The sequence below is a fragment of the Microcaecilia unicolor genome, chromosome 7 (genome assembly GCF_901765095.1).
Source record: "Microcaecilia unicolor chromosome 7, aMicUni1.1, whole genome shotgun sequence".
NCBI classification, from domain to species: Eukaryota; Metazoa; Chordata; class Amphibia; order Gymnophiona; family Siphonopidae; genus Microcaecilia; species Microcaecilia unicolor.
In genome coordinates this window covers 158,339,152-158,364,311 of record NC_044037.1, presented here as the reverse complement: position 1 = coordinate 158,364,311, position 25,160 = coordinate 158,339,152, and the positions used below count along the sequence as shown (strand labels likewise).

The window sequence follows — 25,160 nt, the reverse complement described above, 5'->3', positions numbered from 1 at the left end:
GCACACAGTGGAAACAGTGCATGCAGATCTAGCTCTTGCATACTCATCGTGGAAATCCTTAAAACCAGACTGGTTTGCAGCCCTTGAGAATCAAATTTGGAAACCAAGAAAACTGGGTAGGATGTGACTTAGTTTTGTAAGAAGGAACAATGATGCTGGGTCATACAAAAAGTCAGTTGCAGAACAGAGATCCCCAAATGCCACCGAGTCTTTCCTATTTCCACTAATTTTCCTTTAGAATCAGAAATGATTACACTTGGGGGGTAATTTTATAACATGGTGCCTAAATGAGCCCTGGAGAACAAAAGCAGGCCAAGTTCAGTTTGTTACAGTTGGGCATATTGGCAATCTAAGTTGTAAGGTATTCATAAAATCAGGATGTACAGAGTAATCATTTGTTACAAATTCCTGTATATTGGTTAGGTATGGACATGGTCTGATGTTTCTTCTAAGTCTTGAAAGGGAAATGGGACTTGATATACTGCCTTTCTTAGGATTTTGCAACTACATTCAAAGTAGTTTACATATATTCAGGTACTTATTTTGTACCAGGGGCAATGGAGGGTTAAGTGACTTGGCCAGAGTCACAAGGAGCTGCAGTGCGAATCAAACGCAGTTCCCCAGGATCAAAGTCCACTGCACTAACCACTAGGCTACTCCTGAGGCCATAAAGGCTACGAATCAGCGCATAGCTGAAATAATGCAAAAAGTGAACATGGCCCGTTTTTGCTCTGAAGGGCTCAAATATTCTGTAGCCCTAGCTACATTTTCAAATACACGAGAAACGCAAGGGTTTGTGCCTATAACCGTGTGGGTGCGCATTTCAAATTATAGGTTAATCAGCTCATTACAAAAATTTTTTTTTGCACATGTGCTTAATATTTGCATATAATTAACAGCACCCAAATCAATTCTTGCAGAAATCTGGCTTCTTAGCTTTATGTATCTGCAGATTATGGGAGTTCCATTTTAAACATGTGCCTATATTCCAGAACATGTGCCAGTAATATATATATATTAAAAAAAAAAATTGTTCACTGCAATTTTGGAGATATTTTTAGCGTTTTCTGTTTTACAATAAAATATCTCCAAAATATCTTAAAAAATAAATAAGTAATAAATAAAAGGGTGAACAATGCAGGGCTGTGGAGTCGGAGTCGGCAGCAATTTTGGGTACATTGAGTCGGAGTTGGAGTCGGCAAAAATGTACCGACTCCGACTCCTCATACATTTGAATAAAGTACTTCTCTGCTGTGAATAAAGCTTAGTACCTAGTTGTTTCACTAGTGTGAAGTCCAGCTGAACTAGGGTTACCATATGGCTCCAGAAAAAGGAGGACGGATTGAGCCAGCCGGGTTTTACTTCCATTGCTTTCCATTGAAAGCAATGGAAGTAAAACCCGGCTGGCGCAATTGCTTTCCATTGACAGCAATGGAAGTAAAACCCGGCTGGCTCAATCCGTCCTCCTTTTTCTGGAGCCATATGGTAACCCTAAGCTGAACTATTTTGCTGGAGAGCTTCCCTCTGCTCAATCTCCCTTTGCATTTACTGACCTGCTGTAGAGCACCTACTCTCTGATCCCACAGTGAACTTAAGCTCCAAGAGAAGATCATTCAGCACACACAGATAAGGCAGCAGAGAGACTCCACCCAACTTCCTCTCTCTCTGCAAGAAGAGCTTTATATTTTAGTGGAAGTGGCACACCATTCACAATTGCAAAAAGAATGTCAGGAAACATGACAAAGTCTGCTGTTTATGAACACTTTACAATATCAACAGATGGGAAACATTATGTATGTCAATGTATTATAAAAGATGATGATGGTGAAAAAGCATGTGATGCAACAATTAGCAGTTTCAGTGGTTATGAAAAAAATGCACCTACAAGAGCATCAAATTTAAAAAGACACTGGCAGCATTTCCATCCTAAAGTGTTAGAAGCTGTGAATGAGAAAGATAGCAATGAAAACATTCCATCTACTTCAGGGTCAATAAAAGATCAGAAATCTACTGGAGGCCAGACACAACTATCAAGATTTTTTACAGCTGACAAAGTTACTATAACAATGACACCAGAAAAATTCAAAAACCACATCATTGAAATGGCAGTAAAGAATAGTATACCACTATCTTTTTTTTTCACAACCAGCCTTTTTAGGCTTAAATGGAGAAATGGCTAAAAAGCTTGGAGTTTCTCTGGAACAAGAAAGTATAAGGAAACTTATACTTGAAGAGGCCAAATGTAAGAAGGAAGAACTAAGAAAAAGTCTGAAGGGACGTTTTGTCTTTATTAAAATGGATGCATGCACATGTCACAGAGTCAATTATTTTGCAATTAATGTTAGATTTGCTGATGAAAACAAAAAAAGAATAACCCGGACATTAGGAGTAAAGGACACTCAGGCACATCATACCAGTGAGTATCTGCAGAAGTTAGTGGAAGGTGTTTTAGAAGATTTTGAAATTAAAAAGGAACACATTCTATGTATTGTAACTGATAATGCTTCAAATTTGTTAAGCACAATTGAAAAAATGAAGGAAGTTGATGAAGAAAGCAGCATACAAATATCAGAAGATGACAGTTCTGCAATTCAAGAAAGCTGTGAAAGTTTGGATGATATTGCTGAAGAAGCATCTAAGCTTATTACCATTCAACATATGCGTTGTGCTGTTTATACTTTGCAACTAGCAATAAGAGATGGATTGAAGGATCGTCATGCGGCTACACTAATTAGCAAGTTGAGGCAAGTAGCTGTTGCAGCCAGGATCCCTAAAACAGATGCTATTCTGAAGAGGCATGCTGGAAAAGGAGCCATTTTGGATCAAGCAATGCGCTAGGGGAAGCACTTGATGATAAAGCGTTTGCTTGAACTAAAAGACTTTCTTGAAGAACTGGACAATGTAAATGTTTCATTAAAAGAAAACCAGTGGGCTCAAGTTACAGAATTAGGCTACTTTCTTACCCTTTTGCTGTTACCAAGAAGCTGCAATATGAAGATTTAACACCAGGTAAATTCTTCTTGGAATGGAAGGGCTTGATATATAACCTTAACAAAAGTGGGGGGTTAATTGCTGATGGCATTGTATCTTCAATGAGGAAAAGAGAGGAGCTCTTGCTGGATAATCAAATTCTCTTAGCTGCTATTTATGTTGATCCAATGAGCTGAATTTTGTTGAGCAGTGACCAAATTGCTACAGGAAAACAGGCACTCTATGACATAGCAGTTCGCATGAAAGGGTTGCTACCTGAAACTCATAAACCACTGGATGAAGCTAAAGCTATAAATACTGGTGGTAATGGTAACTCAGGTTCATCCTCTTCAAATGAAGAAGAGAATTTTCAAGCCTATTTGGACAAAATGGAAGCTTCAAAAGCAAAGCGATGTCGGTTAAGCATGGAAAAGCAACCTGTAAATGTCCATATAAAGAAATTCATGCAAGAGTTTTTTAAAGGATTAAAAGAAGTGGAAAAGTTTGACCGCTCATCAAAACTGACTATAGAAGAAGCCATCATTGTTTATCCAGAGATTGTCAGTGATGCAGCTAGAACTGTAACAGCAATGCCACCCACCCAAGTCAATGTTGAAAGACTGTTTTCAGCACTGAAAATAATCAAATCAAATTTAAGGGCTTCTATGAAGGAGGATCTGGCAGAAGCAATTCTGTTTCTAAGAACAATATATTAGTTAATTTTGGATTATGTTTAACAGGTATTCTACAGCTATATATGCCAAGTTTAAATAATATGTAAGTTGTTTTAGGTTTTCCAAATGTTTTTGGTTTATGTAGTTTAACTTTGATTTTGTTCTAATTTCCAAAGGAGGATGTTCTAGAATTTCCAAAGGATGTGGTTGTTCCAGATTTTTATACTTGCTAATGCTATGATGACTTTATACTTGATAAAAAAAAATAAACATAACCTTTTTTTTTTAATGTGTGTTTTTTTGTTTAAACTTTAGGATTAATGAATATTTATAGTTTCTTTAATAAAAATAAAAAGTCACAATGACATAGATTTTAAACCCAAACATTAACATGCAGCCTTGCATGCTGCACTCTTTCAGTCAACATGCAAAAAAAAAAACATATTAAAAACTGAGGAGTCGGAGGTACCATAAAACTGAGGAGTCTGAGTCGAAGGATTTTTGTACCGACTCCACAGCCCTGGAACAATGAAATATGGTTGATGCCAGAAAGCAAGAAAGTTCTGAAAAAATGTTGTGAATGCTAAAGCGTATGTAATGCCAGGTAGTTGTGCATGCCAGTTTATTTGTGGTGCCTTGCAAGCATGGAAGCATATAATTAAGCTCACAAATGATAGGCACTGACCAGACTCTGAAGTTCACTGGAACTTGCGTTTCTCGTCTGTTCGAGCATGTAGCAAGGGCAATTAAAAAAAAAAAAAAAACCCTTTCTTTCCAAAATCCTCTCAAACAACTCTTCCTACATTGTCTAGGACTCAAACAATGTTTCCTTTTCTGCATTGCTTGGCCAATAATGTGTGCTTATACCATGCAATACCGACATACATAGCAAGAGAGCCTTGTAATCCTTCATCTGCCTTAAAAATAAGAATGTGTTCTGGCCAAGTAAATTGAAGATTCATATATATATCCCAGTAGTTTGGGTAAGAAGTAACTGTAACCTCCCCTATTCACCAAGAAGACACAAACTCCAGAAGCAAAGCAGACTTAGATGTTGTTGCAATCACAGAGACATGGCTCAACGGTTCCCACGAATGGGATACAAGCATACCAGGCTATAATCTATTTAGGAAGGATAGAGAGGGTCGTAAAGGTGGAGTAGCAGCTCTGTATGTGAGGAATGATATCATGGCGACTGAAATGACAGGGACCTGGGGAAAAGAAGAAGCAATATGGATCACCTTAAAAAGAGAGGATAGAACCTCGGTCCAAGTGGGTGTTGTCTACAGACCCCCGACACAGAGGAACTAGATAATGATCTGATCGCAGATATTCAAAAATTAGGAAAGAAAAAAGAGGTTCTGTTGATGGGAGATTTCAATCTGCCGGATGTAAATTGGAAGGTTCCGTCTGCTAAATCGGAAAGAAGTAGAGAGATCGTGGATGCTTTCCAAAGTGCTCTGCTCAAACAGATGGTGACGGAACCCACGAGGGAGGGAGCGATGCTGGATCTGGTGCTCACAAATGGGGCAAGTGTGTCAAATGTCCGAGTGGATGCACACCTGGGAAGCAGTGACCATCAAACGGTTTGGTTTGATATAACGGCTGAAGTGGAGGGCGGCCACTCTAAACTCAAAGTCCTGGATTTCAAGCTTGCTGACTTTAGTAAAATGGGGGAATACCTGAGGAAGGAGATGATGGGCTGGGAGGACGTACATGAAGTGGAAGGGCAGTGGTCCAGGCTGAAAGAAGTGATAAATAGGGCCACAGACCTTTATGTAAGGAGAGTAAATAAAAGCAAGAGAAAAAAGGAAACCGATATGGTTCTTCAAGCAAGTGGCTGAGAAAATAAAGGCTAAAGAGTTAGCGTTCCAGAAATATAGAAAATCTCCAGAAATATAGAAAATCTTAAGAAATGGAACACGGTTAGGAATACCGGATGAAACTGAAAGAAGCCAAGAGAGAGGTACATCTGGCGAAGGCGCAAGTGGAAGAACAAATGGCTAGAGATGTAAGGCGGGGCGACAAAAATTTCTTCAGATATATTAGTGAAAGAAGAAGGACTAAAAATGGAATTGTGAGACTAAAAGATACAGTGAACCGCTATGTAGATAATGATGAAGAAAAAGCCAATTTGCTAAATAGATACTTTTGTTCGGTTTTCACTGAAGAAAATCCTGGAGAAGGACCGCGAGGGACTGGCAAAAGTACACCTGAGAATGGAATGGATATAGCACCGTTCATGGAAGAGAGTGTGTATCAACAACTTGGAAAGCTAAAGGTGGACAAAGCCATGGGACCGGACGGGATCCACCCCAGAATATTGAGGGAGTTCAGAGAGGTTCTGGCGGGTCCTCTTAAAGATTTGTTTAATAAATCCTTGGAGATGGGAGAGGTTCCGAGGGACTGGAGAACGGCGGAGGTGGTCCCTCTTCACAAAAGTGGTGATAGGGAAGAAGCTGGAAACTACAGGCCGGTAAGCCTCACTTCGGTTATTGGAAAAGTAATGGAAGCCATGCTGAAGGAAAGGATAGTGAATTTCCTAGAAGCCAATAAGTTGCAAGATCCGAGACAACATGGTTTTACCAGAGGGAAACCGTGCCAAACGAATCTCATTGAATTCTTTGATTGGGTAACTGGAGAATTGAATCATCGACGTGCTATAGACGTAATCTACTTAGATTTTAGCAAAGCTTTTGACACGGTTCCCCACAGGAGGCTCTTAAATAAACTAGATGGGCTGAAGATAGGTCCTGAAGTGGTGAACTGGATTAGGAACTGGTTGACGGACAGACGACAGAGGGTGGTGGTAAATGGAGTTCGCTTGGAGGAGGGAAAGGTGAGTAGTGGAGTGCCTCAGGGATCGGTGCTGGGGCCGATTCTGTTCAATATATTTGTGAGTGACATTGCCGAAGGGTTAGAAGGTAAAGTTTGCCTATTTGCGGATGATACTAAGATTTGCAACAGAGTGGACACCCGGGAGGTAGTGGAAAGCATGAAAAGGGATCTGAGGAAGCTAGAAGAATGGTCTAAGGTTTGGCAATTAAAATTCAATGCGAAGAAATGCAAAGTGATGCATTTAGGGTGTAGAAACCCACGAGAGCCTTATGTTAGGCGGGGAGAGTCTGATAGGTACTGAGGGGGAGAGGGATCTTGGGGTGATAGTATCCGAGGATCTGAAGGCGACGAAACAGTGTGACAAGGCGGTGGCCGTAGTGAGAAGGTTGCTAGGCTGTATAGAGAGAGGTGTGATCAGCAGAAGAATGGAAGTGTTGATGCCCCTGTACAAGTCGTTGGTGAGGCCCCACCTGGAGTATTGTGTTCAGTTTTGGAGGCCGACCTCGCGAAGGATGTTAAAAAAATGGAAGCGGTGCAAAGAAAAGCTACGAGAATGGTAAGGGATTTGCGTTCCAAGATGTATGAGCAGAGACTTGCTGACCTGAACATGTATACCCTGGAGGAAAGGAGGAACAGGGGTGATACGATACAGATGTTCAAATACTTGAAAGGTATTAATCCGCAAAAAAATCTTTTCTGGAGATGGGAAGGCGGTAGAATGAGAGGACATGAAATGAGATTGAAGGGGGGCAGACTCAAAAAAGATGTCAGGAGGTATTTTTTCACGGAGAGGGTGGTGGATGCTTGGAATGCCCTCCCGTGGGAGGTGGTGGAGATGAAAACGGTAACGGAATTCAAACATGCGTGGGATGTGCTTAAAGGAATCCTGTGCAGTAGGAATGGATCCTCAGAAGCTTAGCCAAAATTGGGTGGCAGAGCAGGTGGGGGAAGAGAGGTTGGTGGTTGGGAGGCGAGGATAGTGGAGGGCAGACTTATACGGTCTGCCAGAGCCGGAGATGGGAGGCGGGACTGGTGCTTGGGAGGCGGGAAATACTGCTGGGCAGACTTGTACGGTCTGTGCCCTGAAAAAGGCAGGTACAAATGAAGGTAAGGTACACACATATGAGTTTATCTTGTTGGGCAGACTGGATGGACCGTGCAGGTCTTTTTCTGCCGTCATCTACTATGTTATTTATCTAACTATACCAATGTGATTGCACCATTTAGTTATCTCCATCAGTTACAGATCACTACTTGGAAATTGAGGCCTAGTGAATGCCAGGTTAACCAATGAAAGATTTCTTATAATTCATGATGTCATCAGTGAATACCACCTAGACATCAAAGTAGGGTATACACAAAAAGTAGCACATATGAGTTGTCTTGTTGGGCAGACAGGATGGACCGTGTAGGTCTTTTTCTGCCGTCATCTACTATGTTACTATGTTACATCCTGGGAATAACTGAGACCTGGCTGGGTGAAAGCAAAGTTGTTCTACTGACTGAACTATGCCCAATAGGATTCATCATCCAGCATCAGCTAAGACCAGGGAAGCGGTGTGGAAATATAGCAGACCTGATCCGAGAGGCAAACTGTGCAGAGATGTAATCCCTAACCTGTCTGAATTAGAATGTAGCTTCATCCAGCTAGGAGATTAGGAGCCATTCTGGATGCTCTTAGTCTGAGTACAACACAACTATGTCTCATCTGTGCAAGAACTCCTGGATCTGGTGATGGAAGTAAATCTGAGCTTCACTAGATTAGTGATCATTGGCTATTCACATAGAGGGGGGGGGGGGGGGGGGGGGGGGGGTCAAACCTCCAACCCAGGAAAAGGGTCACATGCTAGACTTGGTGTTCTCCAAATGAACATAAGACTGACAATGTCAAGATAACATCCCTTTCTTTGAGGACAAGCAGGCTGTAATGTACTCTCAACTGGGTGATATCATCCAATGGAGCCCACTGTGAACGCTGCCCAGTGCACTGCATCTTTAAGAAGCCTTAGATAGCATCCCGCCCGATGTGTGAGTGCAGGTCCAGCAGTCTTAAATTCTCCTTGGAGCAGAGAGGTCGCATCTGTGATTTCTCCTCTGTGTCAGACTTTTTGGCTTTTTGTGGTCCCTTTCCTGCGGGTATTTTTGCCTTTTGCCTTAATCTTTCTTGTTTCTTTACCCTTCTAGTGTCCTTAGTGTGTGTTAAACCTGGGTTTCTTTCTTTTTGGGCTCTACAGGCCCTCTTAGGCCAGAGTTTCAGCTGGGTATCATTGACCTTTTTCTGGGGTGAATGGATTTTTATTTTTCTCCCCTCACCATTGAGCCATTTGATTTTGCATTATCTGTTTTTCCCTTCATGTCCCAGAAGGTTCCAATTTCCCAGTGACTTCAAGCACTGTGCCTGCTTAATAGTCACGTCTGGGACTGATACCTATAGCTGGTATATCCAGTGTGTGGGGCAGACCATGATTCTCAATCCTGTGTCCTTTGCTTGTGTATGCAGAAAAGGACCCGGAGAGCCAGAGAAGTTCAGCATGGGAGTTTTTGGCGCTAAGTCCGGTCCATCAACATTGGCATTGGAAGCGTCAGTCCCGATATCTGCGGCGACTACCTGTGACACTGGGAATGCTTCAGCATCGAGGAGGTCTCCCCCTGCCTCAGTATTGGGTGCTGTGATAGTTCCCCGGGACTGCTCTGTGTCAGACTCGACACCAAGGAAGCATGGGGATTCAACCTCTTTCTCATTGGTACTGAGGGATCCTGGTGCTCGACAGTGGCTGAAGCCTAAAAAGTATAAGAATTGGTCCTCCTTGAGGCATGGTACTGGAAGCTCTAGGGCATCTGCTTCACGCACCCAGGAAGTGCTCTAATCACTGGTACTCTAACCTCTAGGCCATTCCATGATGGAATTCTGATTATGTGCATTAGGTAAAAGGGAGGGTTGGGAGGGAAAAAGAGAAGGAAGAACAAACAAGGAGGGTAGGAGGATAGAGGCATCTGGGGTGATAACCTTTTGACTGACAGTCGTGACAAGCAGAGTAATTAGGTAATATTGAAAGCTTGTTGAAATAGCTAGGTTTTTATGGCTGCTTTAGAACTTTGACAGGAAAGATTGGCGTGGATATGCAAAGGAAGGGAATTCCAAATAAAAGGAGCCATAAAATAGAATGTGTGGTGTCTCGTAAATTCAAATTGAGTAGATCTGGGATTGGGAAGTACCAGGTGGTGATCATTTAGTGATCGAAGAAGGTGTTTAGATGTATATGGGATAGCGAGAGTCGCTAAATATTGTATCATGCCGTTTTTTCTATATCAGTGTTCACTGCAGGCCACCTGCACTTCCTAAGGCTAGTATAGCTATTGTGATGAATGCAACACACTGACAGTGGGGAGGCAGGGTAGAGTAAATCCTGTAGTGAATGAACCTAAATACTGTGAAACACTGCTTGTACGCTCATTGTTATTGTGCGGGTCCGGATTATACACAACGGCAACATGCCTCCCGATGATGCTGGGTTTGAATGCAGGACTCATTTGTACAGTGTACATGCAGTACTGTAGTCCTTGATGCCTAGATTTCTTTTAGCAGCCTCCTACTTGCCTCCAGAGTTGTCTTACAAAAGTTGCCAAAAAGCATGCACACAAGTTTTTTTGGTGGGCTCACACCTGCCTCCAGAGTTGTGTGAGTGCTTCTTTGGTGACTTTTGTAAGACCACTCTGGAGGCAGATTCACTTATACGCGCACCAATTGTACGTGGTTTCAAGGTCTTTGCCTCCCATCTACTGTGTACTATTAGTGCTCCGCTGTATCTCTTTTTCCAAAATTCTGTGTTTTCAAGTGCCTCTAAGCACCATTCATGGGACTGTCTGAACAAATGCTATACCTTCTATGTACTTTGTAATATTTCAGTAGTACTTTTACCCTATATCACGTTGTTTGGGTCTGCTTTCAAAAGATCTATCTGCCTAACCAGAAACTTAGGTGGCTAGATTGGCCTCTTTGAAAAGTGTCTAAAGCTGGTGGTTAGAATTAACCCAGAGAATGGATTTTGTCAAATGTGGGTGTTTAAGAACTGAAAACTAGATGTAAGGATATCTGGCCATGTAGCCCTTTGCACTAGGAACTGGCAATCAGCCTCCTTCCCAGAACCTATCAGTTCTAATATGTAAAGCCTATAGTTTCAGAGTTTAGCTCCTACTTTCAGCCTTGTCAAACTCTTGTCCGAGAACGGCACCCCCTCACCAGGCAGCCTAGAGTTTCTATGTTTCCACCTGGTGTCAGGATTCAGAACCAATTATTGCAGGGATCCCAGAAGCAGTCTTGAAGGAAAGCCTGCGGCTGCAATCCTGAACTCTGATCCCAACCCTAAAAGCTTCAGCATGTCTCCAACTTGCCCTTCACTATCTTGTAGGCAGGAGGTGGTATTCTTCAGCACTAAGTTGACAGTGACAGCAGTGGGCAACACTGCTACCGGTATCAATGTGAACTTTGTGCTGAATCAGGAGGTAAACATACCTCCTTCAGCTTATTGGGAGTGGGGAATGCTGGGAAAGGGAGGAGGCTGGCTTGAAAACATAGGAGCAAAGGTTTAGGTTGTTTTTGGAGCAAAGATCCAAAATGTATGGCCCACAAAGGTAATTTTTATGACCTACCATGCTTTTCTTGTAGAAGAAGTTCTATTTTTTTATTTTTTCAATGTGCATGTACTAGTGAAGGCAGCAAGGCTAGTGGGGTTCCTAGGTTCTACCAATGAAATAAGATAATAGTAATATGGGATGGCTAGAAATTTACTGGGTGATATTCAGCCCATGGCAGTCAGAAGTTTTAAAGTCATGGTCATATCTGGGCACCAGCATTGAATATCCATGTAATTCATAAATGTGAAAGTTAACGTGAATGCCAGTTGATATTAGGTATCAAAACCAGCATACCTAAGTACGCAAAGATTGGACTGCTTTTCGTGCAGTCCTATCCATCCAGTTAGATATGCAGGTACTGGTATTGCTCCACCTTGCTGGCTCCACCCTGACTCGGCCTCAGGATCACCCAATACTAACTGGACAGTAACGTGGTCGAGGGGGGGGGGGGATATTCAGTGGTAATGCCTGGTAAAATGCCACTGCAAAGCCCTCCTGGCTCGCTAATTGGGGTTTAAAACCTCTTTGAAAATCTGCCCCTTAGTGAACTCCAAGGGGGATATCTCTTAGCTCATTTGGTGATTTGAAATATTCAGTGTGGCCTTCCTTTTGAAATTTGGGGACCTTTGGCTTAGAAATCTTCAGCGAATTCACAAAATATCTTCTGAAAAACTGAAATGATACCTTACGGAAACAATTTAATATGATGTAGGCTTTTGGCACATCTGCATTAAGTAAAAGAGAACCTCAGAAAGTAACAATGATTCACAATTTAGCCAGCTGCCAGTCCAATTTTTATATGTATTCTATATATTGAAACTCGAACAATGTCAATTTTTTTTCCTTGAAGATAATTAGACTTTTAAGGGTATTTTATGAATTTTCTTTTAAAGATATTCCATTGTACGTTTGAAGGTAATCACTAAAATATCTTCCAGCTCTGCCCTCGGTCCATCCCATAATGCACTGGCACCATTTGGATAGTGGGTCTAGAGGGTTATTTGGTGGTGCTATCCAAATAGTGCTGCTGAATATCCCAGCCAGTGGCATGTATGTGGATAGCAGATGATGCTAATTGAATAGCTATTGCGGAATAGTGACCTTAGAGAAGTGAATTTACTTGTTCCTGTTGATTCAATGCCTCTGTCTCTTTTTTTTCCAGCTAAGTTGGACTGGAGATGCCATTTCACGCATTCTAGCTGTCAGATTGGCAGCTTACTCTTAAGTGCTTTATTTTAAAGTTAAACCTGAAGTGAGACTAAAATACTTCCTCTTAGGGGTGCATCTCTGTACTGTAACCCCACATACAATTTGAAAGTTACTAGCTCTGTTTGCTTAGCTGTTAATAAGGTCCGTTACTTGGGCTTACTGGAGAACTATGCCCAGAGCAAGAGCAACCTAATTAACCTGGTAGAACACCAGAACAGTAGAAAATGAGTTGTATTGTGTGTCATCAATTTAATTTATTTGTTTTAAGTTTTAAAGTAAATAGTTGTTTGCTGTTTTAAAAGGGTAGATCTTAGTTATCTTTTTGTACAAGTGACATGGCATTTTCCTCCTGCATCTACCTAGGGATTTTCCCTCCAATTTTATATCACTCCTGCCACTAACGTAACAATCTGGCTATTTCAGCAATGATCTTTGTTGGGGGCCATGCACTGAGGCTGCTGACTTGTGCCGTCATGGGCTCTGAATCCTTAGCATTGATTGGAACTCCCTCCCTACCATGGATTTCAACACTACATCCAGAGCATCCCAGCATTCCCAGCCGACCTAGGCTGTGGAAGCCTCGACTGGAGAATTGTAATGAGAACCTTTTGCATGGCAGTACAAGCACTTTACTGTTGTTAAATAACATCCCTTTGGAATGTGGCTCTGTGGGACTTATTGCATGAGTTAATTGGCTCTTTAAGGAAACCTGAGTCCTGCAAGGCTAAAATTATGACTGTTATGGCTTCTGAGTTGTATTTGACATTCTTTCCCTTCATTGCAGTTCAGCAAACCATAACCACATGATGGCACTGCTTCAACAACTGCTGTACAATGAATCGTTGTCACTGTCTTGGAAGGACATCATTGTTCCTGTGGTCTGCCAAGTGGTCCAAACTGTTCGGCCGGATGTTAAGAACAGAGATGATGACATGGACATTCGACAGTATGTGCACATAAAAAAGGTGATTTTTGATTTGGCCAGTAGGTGTGGTGTAATGTTGACACGGCAGCAGGAGTAAAACCAACCAAAGGGATGACATCCAGTCATTCAGCAGAGAATCCTAGCATGAATTTTAATGTAATTTAATTAGTTGTAGCTAGTGTGATCACTAGTGTTAATTTTTTTTTAAATACCAGTTTTCTCAGGCATTGTTTTTTTTTTTTTGGGGGGGGGGGGGGGGGGGGAGTATAAAGCAATGTGGTTGCTATGTTAATCTGTGTAGGTCAACAGGTATAATGTATAGTTGTTTTTGTGACTATCTTTCCAGAGTTCTGCTAACCTGATAGTGCAAAGCCATTTAAGGATGATAGTGCTTGAATATAGAGGTGATTATAACTTATTGGCTGAATATATATCATCCTTAATTTATTTTGTTTTGACCTAATTTTAAAGCTAGTCAGAAAGGAATAAACATAGCCCAGTAAACACATAAAATGTAGCCTTGAATCTGTTGCTCTTTAACAAAGAATATTTTACATAGGGAGTTGCAATACAAATTTTGTACATTTTTCCTCATAGAACATATAAAACCATGTTTGGTGCTACTAATCATTGCTTGCAGTGTCATCAGTCTACGGTAATGCTTGGCCATATGTTTTGGATGTGTCCCCTGGTACTGAACTTTTAGCAGACTGTAGGGGCTCTTGTTTCTTATCTGTGGAAGTTGCAACAGACTCCGAGACCCCAATCTTTGTTTTCTACTTTTGACATTGTTCGGCCTATGCCAGGGAGCATTACAAGATTTATGAAACGTTCTGTTTTGATGAGGAATGAATGCATCCTTCAATGCTGGCTTCTTGTGGAGGCTCCTTCATTGGCCCAGTGATGTATACTGATCATTGCATAGGCATCCCTGGAGCACCATGAAGTTCCTGAGTTGTACTCGTCCTCTGGAAAACACTTTTGTTTGACTTGGGAACCATTCTTGAACTCACTCTTTTCGACTGCTCGTAGTACACTGCTTAATGCTTAAGCCCTATGCAAGTGGCCTCATGGTTTATTTTGGGGGGGGGGGGGGGGAGGGGGTTGTATAAGTAGATTTCTTCTGTGCCTGGCTTTTCTGTTTGTGAAACACTGTGACTTGTTTTGTATTTTGCCATGGTTTAATGTTCCTGGAGTTTGTGTTGTTGGTTTAATTTTCCTGGCATTTGTGTTGCTGTTTTGGTCTAATAAGCATGCCTTTGACATTTTCTTTATGGAAGAGCATTAAAAGCTAGCATTTTGCTATTGACAGCTAACATGTCACTATGGGTTCATCTATAATTATTTATTGGCTAGAAATGTTTCTCTGAAGTGAGTCAAATATATACATAACCAGGGGTCATGCTAGCTTAGCCCTCAATCTTGTCTGCAAACTACTATGAAAAATAGTTGTAACAGTCTACAGGATTCCAAAAACAAGTAAAGAAAAACATACTGAACTCCTGGATTTGTTCTTTTAAAATTGCTGTTCCACCTAGCATTTCCCTACTACAAAGTATAAACTGACGAGAGCCAAAACCTTTTATTAAAATTTCCCTATGGTAATGAGCATGTAGGTAGTGCCCTTGCAAATCTGGAAACCCTGCATTGTCCTGAGTTCCATGCCTCTTCCATTAAGAAATAGGTAGGAAAGGATAAGTAGGTGGAATTAGGGATACAACTTGGTCTGTAGCTGTTAACCAATGTATATTCGTAAGCATCCCTCTGGACCGGCACAGAATGCAACTGATGTGTTGTTCATGCCTTCCAGCAGGTGGAGACTCTGACTCTAGAGAGAGCCAATAAGAGCCCTGGCTAACTGGAAGTAGACTCAGTATTATCAGTCTCTAGCAGGTGGAAGGTGGTGAGCCCTTTCAGTCTCTCTCTCTACTCTTCTCTTTTTTTCTGGGTTTATAAATATATTTAGGATATTTTATTCTAGAGTAGAGAGTGTCTTGAGTTTTCTTTATTCTGTGCCCCAGTGTCTCTTGTAGTGTCTGGAGGCTGAGATCCATGGGGTTCCCACTGTGGGGTGTGTCCTGCTTGGGTGGCTGGGTCCCTCCCCCCTTCCTTCCTTGGTCTCCCTGCTTTGCTTAATTTCCTGCAGGTTGTCAGCTGGCCTTAAACTCTTTGAGGCAAGAGTTTTTTAGGCTTTGCGAGAGGCAGCCGCGACCCCCCCAAAGTGAAAGAACTACAAACGGCAGGTGTGAATGAGCAGGGGCAGCTCTGTGTCCACCTAGGTTATCGGTGGCTTGCTTTTTTTAAATCTTTTTTTTATTTTTGACTTCTTTTCAGTGCAGTTTTGAAAAAAAAAAAAAAAAAAACCACGCCGGCACTTTCACTAAGCACCATGGCAGAGAAGCTTAAAAGATGTTCGGTGTGTCTGCGGTGCAGTCTGGCGGCTACCGGGGTCTGTAAATATCGCACCACAGTGGATAAAAAGGTGGTGGCCAGTCCTTCGCGGGCCATTTCTTCAGTGCCGGCTATGACTGCAGTTTCTCGGAATTTGGGCGGCTCGGAACCAGCGCCGGTTCCAGTAGAGGCAGGAAGCGCTGCCATTTTAACTCAGGCAGTGCCAGTAGTCAGACCTGCTGCTTTTCAGCTCCCGTTGTTAGAACAGGCAGATTTGCCTTGATCTATCCCTCGGGGGGGGGGGGGGGGGGGGAGGTTGGTTCCTGCCTGGATTTGTTTTGCAGATGTATAAGGCCTTTATGTTGCAGTGGACCAATCCCTTTCAGCCCCTTTGGTGAGGGCTTGGAGTGGCAGACTACCTGCAAAGCGTCCCAGGGGAGCCTGGGATCTGGAGGGGGATCTGGTGTCCGATCCAGATCAGGGCATGCCCTCTTTGGAGGGGGCAGACTATATAGGAGAGAGGGGATGCTCTCTGAGGACTCCAGAATGATGGAACCAGGAGAGGATCCTTCGGTGGTTTGGATTTTTCACAAGGAAGATTTTGCAAGAGCTCTTTTCTTTGGTGGTTACTACCTTGCATTTTGAAGAGCAACAGTCCACGGCCGTGGAGAGCCGCAAGTTGGATCTTCTGGTGAAGGCTATTAGAAGACCAGGTAAGACCTGTTCTATGCACCAGGATATTCGAGATATTAGTTGGGCTCAGTGGGATGTGCCAGACTTCCCCTTTAGACTCGCTAGGTTGATGGTTAATCTGTATCCTGTTTCAGATGCTGACAAGTCCCTTCTTAAACCCCCTGTGGTTGATGCGGTGGTCTTGGTGGTTACGAAGAGGAATACGGTCTCCGTGGATGGGGGCATGGCTCTTATGGATGTTCAGGATAGGCGTATGGAAGCTCTCTTAAAGAGCAGTTTTGATGTCTCCAGTTCCAGCGGTTATCTATGGTTCCTTGGTTGCTAGGGCATGTTTCCACTGATCTGAGCGGGTTTTGGACAGAGCTTCAGATGATTTGGCCTTAATAGATGCTGAAGTGGCTCCGCATTTTTTTGGCAGACTCCTTGTACAATTTGCTAAGAGCCTCGTCTAAGTCTATGGCCTTAACTGTAGCAACTCGCTGTGGCTGTGAGGTTGGTCCAGCTTTTAAGTCGAAGTTGAGTAAGTTCCCGTTTCGTGGCTGTCTTCTTTTTGGTTAAGAGTTGGACAAGTTGGTCCGAAGTCTGGGAGATACTAAAGTGCCTCTGCTCCCTGAGGACAGGCCTAGGGCGATAGGTCGTTCTCCACTCACTGCTAGGGGCAGGGGCGAGTGGCTCTGGCTCAGCGGTCTCGGTTTTTTTCAGAGGAATTGGTTCTTTCGTGGGGCTTGAAGAGGAGGCAGGGACTCAGGAGCTTCCTTCCAGTCCACTTCCCATCCTGGTGGTCATTCGGGCCCTCAAAGTCTCCTGTTTTTGTGTGGAGACTCTCTTCAGTCATTCATAATGGCGGTCAGGTCTGGGAAGTTTTTCACTGCACTGGACTTGACAGAAGCTATTGCATATCCCAATTTGGCCCATGCATCAGCGTTTTTTTCGAGTTTGTGGTTTTGGACAAGCATTACCAGTTTCGTGCTCTTTCTTTCGGACTCACTACGGCTCCTTTCACATTCACAAAAACAATGGTGGTGGTGGTGGCTGCGGCTCTCAGGAAGGAAGTCATTTTAGTTCATCCATACCTGGACAATTGGCTGATCAGAGCAAAGTCTTATCAAGAGAGCCTACAGATCATGGATCGAGTGGTTCAGTTTTTGCAGTCCCTGGGTTGGGTGGTCAACTTTCTCAAGAGCCACCTAATTCTGTCTCAGTCCCTCGACTACCTAGGGGTTTCCTTTGACACGGTTCAGGGTCAAGTGTTTATTTTATTTATTGCATTTGTATCCCACATTTTCCCACCTATTTGCAGGCTCAAAGTGGCTTACATGGTTTTGTTAACATAGTTAATCCTGGATGTCAGGTACAGTTATTGTTAGGCAGAAATTGATTAAGGGAATAGAGGAAGAGAAGAAGGAAGGGATTTATTAGGGTATTGTAGAAGGTGGACTTTAATAACTGAATGGGTTGGTGAAGTGGATTAATGAGGTGCTGGATTCTCATTGTATGCCTTGTTGAAGAGATATGTCTTGAAAGATTTGCGAAAGATAGTTGTTTCTTTGATTGTTTTCAGGTCTCTAGGTAATGCATTCCATAGCTGTGTGCTCATGTAAGAGAAGGTGGTGGCATGCATCAGCTTGTATTTTAGTCCTTTGCAACTAGGGAAGTGTAGATTGAGAAATTATATTGTGGTGTTTCTAGGAGGTAGGTCTATGAGGTTTAGCATGTAGATTGGGGCGTCTGCATGAATGATTTTATGTACAATCGTGCAGATCTTGAATGCAATGTGTTCCTTAAGTGGGAACCAGTGAAGTTTCTCTTTTAGGGGTTTTGCACTTTCATATTTAGTTTTTCCAAATACGAGTCTGGCAGCAGTATTCTGGGCAGTCTGGAGTTTCTTTATATTCTGCTCTTTGCAGCCAGCTTACAGTGCATTGCAGTAATCCAAATGACTTATTACCATTGACTGTACCAGGGTGCGAAAGATGTATCTCGGGAAGAAAGGTTTTATTCTTTTCAGTTTCCACATGGAGTAGAACATCTTTTTCGTCATATTCTTCACGTGGGCATCGAGAGTGAGGTTTCGATCAATGGTGACTCCCAGAATTTTCAAGTTTTGAGAGATAGGCAGAGAACAGTATGGTGTGATTACGGTGGAGAAGTTTTTTGTGTTATGCTGTGAGGTGAGTACAAGACATTGTGTTTTTTCTGCATTAAGTTTCAACTGGAATGCATCTGCCCAGGTATGCATTATTTGGAGGCTTTGGTTAATCTCGTTGGTTATTTCGTTTAGATCATGTCTGTACGGGTTGTAGATCGTGATGTCATCTGCATATATGTAAGAGTTGAGGTTTTGATTGGTTAGGAATTTGGCCAAAGGTATCATCATCAAGTTGAATAAAGTTGGTGAAAGGGGGGATCCTCGGGGGACTCCACATTCAGGTGTCCATGGGAGTGATCTGTCCGCGTTCGTTGTTACTTGGTATGATCTTGTGGTCAGGAATCCTTTGAACCATTTGAGAACTGTGCCTCCTGCTCTGAAGTATTCCAGTATATGTAGTAGTATTTAATGGTCAACCATGTCAAAGGCACTGGACATGTCGAATTGTAGGAGGAGTATGTTGTTACCTGTTGCAATTGCTTGTTTAAATGAGTTTATTGTAGACACTAGGACAGTTTCACCCACAGAACAGAATCCGCAAATTACAGGCCCAGATTCAGGCTTTCCTACACAGGTCGGTTCCCTGTGCAAGGGATTATCTTCAAATGTTGGGCTCTATGGCAGCAATGATAGAAGCAGTGCCATGGGCCAGGGCGCACATGAGGCCTGTACAAAAGTCTTCTGTCCAGATGGTCTCTGCAGAGAAATTCCCTACTAGTGAAATTGCCTTTGAGAGCTTGGGAATGCAGCAGTCTTTGTTGGTGGCTACGGAAACTCCACCTGTCCAGGGGAATGGCTCTGGACCCACCACAGTGGATAGTGATCACAACGGATGCCAGCCTCAAAGGTCGGCGAGCTCACTGTCATGATCAGTATGCTCAGGGTCTGTGGTCTCGCCAGGAGACTTCCTGCTCGACCAACCTCTTGGAAACCAGGACAATTTGGTTGGCGTTGGAAGCGTTTCACCCTCTGCTCATAGGCAAATTGGTGTGCATCCTTTCGGACAATGCCATGGCAGTGGCGTATGTCAGTCGACAAGGGGAACAAGGAGTAGCCTGTTGGAACAGGAAGCAGCGCAGCTCATGAGTTGGGTGGAGAGTCATCTATCTGCTATCTCAGTGTCTCACGTAGCAGGGTCGGCGAATGTTCAGGCGGACTTTCTCAACCTCCACACACTAGACCCTGTAGAATTGGCTCTCGGGACGAAGGCATTTCAAACAACCATGGATCACTGGGAGCTTCCCGTCATGGATCTCTTAGCCTCAAATCTCAACGTGAAAGGGCCTCAATACTTCTTTAGGAGAGACCCCAATGCGAGCGGCTGAATGCTCTTCAGTACTGGCTTTCGGGGCTTCTGTATGCTTTTCCTTCATGGCCCCAAAGAATCAAGGCACACAGAGTTATTGTAATCTTGATAGCTCTGGATTGGCCTCTTAGGCCATGGTATGTCGATCTCATGCGCCTTCTTGTTGGCCCTCTGCTCAGGTTGCTGGAGTCTCGCAGGCTTTTGGTACACTGTTAGTGGTTCACCTTGACCCGGCTCGATTTTGTCTTACGGCTTGGCCCTTGAGTGGGCTCTGTTGACAAAAAGAGGAGGTTACTCTGCCAATGTAATTGCCACGATACTTCATTCGCATCGTCATTATACTTCTCTTAATTATATTAACTTGGTGGGTGTTCAAGGCGTGGTGTTCGGATTGTGGCATTTCTCCGGTTCATGTTTCTGTGCCTCAGGTCTTGGATTTTTTGCAGCAGGATTTTGATAAAAGCTTGGCGCTAGCTTCTCTTAAAGTCCAAATAGTGACAATCTCGTGTTTTCGAGGGCACATTCGGTGTAAGGCTTTGTCTAGCCATCCGGATATTTCTCGGTTCCTTTGGGGAGCAAGTTTTTTTCGTACTCCTCCTAGGGCTATCTTTCTGGTTTGGGATTTGAACTTGGTCTTGTCAGTTCTTACTAGGGCACCCTTTGAGCCCTTGGCTTCCTGCTGTCTGAAGGGTTTAACACTTAAAATAGTATTTTTGGTAGCCGTTGGCTCGGAGAGTATCGGAGATGCAATCTTCTTCTTGTCGATCTCCATTTTTGGAATTCTGTAAGGAGTGGGTCATTTTACGCCCGGTTCCTTCCTTTCTCCCTAAGGTCTTGTCACGGTTTCATTTGTCTCAGTCAGTAGTTTTGCCTGTTTTAGGTTCTTCCTCCAGTTCGGAGGATCAGCACCGCGTACGGTGTTTAACTATGTTAAATCTACTGAGAGATTTAGGCGCACAGATAGTCTATTCCTGCTGCTCGGAGGGTCCTGGAAAGGTTTGTCAGCGTTTAAGCCTACTATTTCCAGGTGGCTTAAGGAGATTGCTTCCACGTACCTGCTCTCTGGGAAACCTATCCCAGAAGGTGTGAAAGTGCATTCAACCAGGGGTCAAGCTTAGTCATGGGCGGAGCGTTTCCTGGTGCCTCCTGTGGAAATTTATAAGGCAGTTACGTAGTCCTCCTTGCATTTGTTTACCGGTTAGAAGTTCAGTGTCGTCAGGAGGCAGTTTTTGGCATGCACGTTCTCACGACAGGTTTGCTAGGGTCCGTCTCATGAAAATACTGCTTTGTTACTTCCCATCAGTTGCATTCTGGACTGGTCAGGAGGTACGCTAAAGAAGGAGAAATTAGATATTACCTGCTAATTTGCTTTCCTTTAGTTCCTCCAGACTGGGCCAGATCCCTCCCGCTACGTATTTGCAGAGATGTCTGGTTTTTTTTGTTGTTGCTTTGTTTTTTTCCATGGAGCTGCTTTGCACGTTTGCAGTCTTATTGTTTGACAAAAAAAAATAAAAAAAGGGTACAATACACAAGACAAAGGAAAACAGGGGGAAAAATTGCTTGGTTCAGGCACGTTATGCAAGAGACATTTGTTCATTGGCAGTATGTCCTGGGTGGCTGCTCAAGTTTCCCTGTGGTACAGAATAGGCTTCCTTTCTTTTTCTTCTGCTTTAAGATAATACTGTCTATTTCCAGTTAGCCATGTGTTAAAATGTGTTACGGCTAGAGGCCCCTCCACTGGAAAAGTGGTGGGCTCTGCCATAGAGCCTAGGCTGCTAAGAAGCACTGACCAGGCCAGAAAATCTGATAATGACTTGCAACTAGGTACTTGCTGAAGCAGGGCCTAACTGACAAGCCTAATCAGGATCTGGTGTAACTTCCAAATACAATTTTAAAGTTTAGATGAAGGATTAAATGACTTGAATAGCTAAAAGTTAGGTCAAGCAATTGAATTTAAAATGGAGTCCTTTTCACAAGATGGATTCATGTCTAGCATTTGAGATAGAAAAAGTAAAGTTTATTACAAAGGATGTAGCAAGAGTTGGGAAATAGGTAGAAGGGGGAAATTTGGTCTTCCGATCTAGCTTGTGGTTAGCGACTGTAAGGAAAAACTAGATTTGCATACTAAAATATACTGTATTAATGAGCGAAAAGGGTATTTAAAAAGTGTGAATCTGGGAGGAGTTTGGAGAATTCCCCAACTCTACTCAGAGGGCAGAACTACGGTCGGTTATCCTGGGACTTTGACTGATGAGCGTGCCTGATTGATATATCACTTTGGGTAAGAATAAATTCAATGTAAACACCTATCTCCCTTGTCTGTATCTGTTTCTTGGCTACATACCTATTTCTCTGAATACACCTACACAGACAAATTATTCTCTATAATATCCACATAAGCAAGTAAACTCCTACTCATTAGCACATTATGTGGGAGAGCATATGCACAAAGATGCTCTTAGATGTCAGGAGTCAGAAAGCAGAGGTCATGTTTGAGAGACATAAAGCCTTCTGGAACTCCCTCTTCACCCCCGTGGACAAGGGTCCAGCGAGGGTCTAGAGAGGGGGTAATTAAAAACACATGGCTCTTATTGGCTCTCTAGAATCAGAGTTTTCAGTCTACACCTGCTGGAAGGCGTGCACAACTCATCAGTTGCACTCTGGGCTGTTCCGGAGGGACGAAAGGAAAGCAAGTTAGCAGATATCTAATTTCTCCTTTTGAAAGTAATATTATTTCTCCTGTGATGGATAATACACCAGCTGATTGTTGGTTGGTGTCTCATACCAAGAGACTGCATCCTAGGGGCTGATATTTGAAATAGTCTAGCATTTTCTATAATCTCGACCATCCCTGAACAGACAAGTGTTTACTTCTGAAATGCTTTTGAAAGTCACGAGTCCCATATGTGTTCACTGAGTTGAAATCAATCAGATTTCATGGTAGTGGGAAGTCTAATACAATTATTCTTTTTATTTTCTTCAGTAGCAGACTATAGAAAGGGATTTTAATTAGGAACCTGAGCAAACGTAATCTCAGAGGAATGACACTGGTAACCCTGTGATCTCAGTTTTGAATTGTGACTGTCTCAGGAGGGCACAAAAATACGGTGTTGCTCAATGCTCTAAACAAGATGATGAAAGCATAAAGGGAAAGGAGATGGAATTTGATATATGGCCTTTCTGTGGTTACAGTCAGTTGTTTACAGGACAATGGAGGGTTCAGTGACTTGCCCAGGGTCAGAAGGCACTGCAATGGGAATTAATCCCAGTTTTCCTGGTTCTCAGGCTGCTGTTCTAACCCCTAAGGCAGCTATTCCACTCCAGTTATTCCAAACATATGTTCTTGATTGAGTGACAAATATAATGTTTTGTCTCAAGACATGTCTATGGCTTTTTGGAGACCTATTCATGAATCTGGATCCGTAATTGGAAATTGCAGCTATCAGGACCAATAGGCTGCACTCTTTGAGAAATGTTGGGATCTTTTGCAACAAATGAAAGCACGGGATACAAGTGTAATAAATAAATAAATAAATATTTTCTTCGCATCCATACCAGAGCAGTCCAGACTATTGGGTTATGTCCATCAACCAGGGGATGGGGACAGAGGAAAGCAAGTAGTTCTTTGTGAGTTGCCCCTTAAGGGTATTGTGCAGCTTAGAATATTCAGTGTTTTTCTCTGTCTCCAAACGGATAGACTGTGCTTCTCATCTTTGGTGCTCTTATCCAACTCCTGACCTAGCTGATAGCTGATATGTAGCAGGGGGTTTACAGATGGATGAAATTGGATCTGCAGCTGGGTGACTTTCGGTAGTGCTGAGTCCCTCCTCAGGGCTACACTTCGTGAGGAGTTTGTTAGAACAGACTTGTGAGAGAGACTTCTGACTGTCAAGAATTTCTTAACTATTTTAAATTTCCTATTTAATGTTGTATTTCTCAAATGTTGTATTTCTCATGCCCTTCTGAAGAGACTCCCTTGCATGTTTTTCTCAACAGCTGGAATGAAGGCAAGAAATCTCATTTTAAGAGACTTTAGTTTATTAATTCCTTCCAGTTTGTCACTTTGAGTGGCAGTACTCCACTACTGACCACTTGTACTCCGTGGACATGGCTTTCGTGTTATCGACTTGATTTCTTTTTGTTTCAGTGCATACATTTTTCACCTTCAACTCTGCTCTCCAGTGCCCCAATTTTGCGGCCCTGCAGTGGCTCCCTTCTAGGATCATCTGCCTGGTTGGGGTCTTATCGATCCTAATACTGCAAATCGGAACATTTGCTCGGGGAGATTTTTTTTTCTATCAATTTATATTTATTTATTTATTTGTTGCATTTGTATCCAACCTTTTCTCTGAGGACAAGCAGGCTGCTTGTTCTCACGACTGGGTTGACGTCCACGGCAGCCCCCACCAACCGGAAGAAAAATTTGCGGGCGGTCCCGCACGCAGGGCAAGCCCACCGCGCATGCGCGGCCATCTTCTCGCCTGTGCGTGACCGTTCCCGCTCAGTTTTTTCTATTCCGTGCTGGAGAGAGACATGTTATCGTTTCTCTCTCTGTCACCCCCGGAAACCGGATCGCGGCCTAGCCGCGGTTTTTCCTTCTCTACGTATGCGTTCGCGTATTTCTTTTCTTTTTCAATTGTTTAAAAAAAAAATCAGTGTCCTCGTCATTTTTAGCCGCGAGGGCGCTTCGTTGCGGCCTTGTGGCAGCGCGGTCGTTTTCTTTTTCGGGTGTGCTTTTCACCACCACCATCGACGACTTTGACTTCGCCGACACGATTTTTCCGTTGATGTCCTCGAAGGTCCCGAGCGGATTCAAGAAGTGTGGTCGGTGCGGCCGGCAGATCTCGCAAACCGATACCCACGCTTGGTGTCTCCGGTGCCTCGGGCCGGAGCATAATTCCAAGACGTGCACCTTGTGTCTCGGCTTACGGAAGCGGACAAAGGTGGCGAGGCAAGTCCTTCAGGACCGTCTTTTTGGAACTTGCGCCGGCCCCTCTACATCGAAGGCATCAGTATCGACAGCCGGGTCTTTGGTACTGGTACAGATGTAGACGAAATCGGCGCCGACCCCAGGAGTACAGGTACCGTTGGCCCGCCGGCCTGCCGGTGACGATGGGGGTGAGCTGCCGCGCGGGCAGTCGGCCCCGGCCACTCCCTCTACCCAGGGCCATCGGGACCGAACCCTGTCTGATCTGATTCCTCGAGGCCGGGGGGGGGGGGTGTTCAACCTCCTCTTCGTCTCTACCGCCGAGCGCCGATGACGGGCATTGAAAGAAAACCAAGAAGCACCGTCATCGGTCGCCCACGGCGCACGGGACTGCCAGCTCCGGCACCTCGAGGGGGGGCTCAACGCCCAGGAAGTGGCAGTGC

General features: G+C 43.5%; 1 protein-coding gene across 1 annotated transcript in view; it reads left to right on the top strand.

Moving 5' to 3' along the window:
- Nucleotides 1-25,160, top strand: part of PIKFYVE (phosphoinositide kinase, FYVE-type zinc finger containing) — a 750,252-nt gene that overhangs the window by 263,830 nt on the left and 461,262 nt on the right. The window contains 1 exon segment of the mRNA XM_030210724.1: nt 13,111-13,291. Coding sequence (XP_030066584.1) covers nt 13,111-13,291 — 181 coding nt within the window.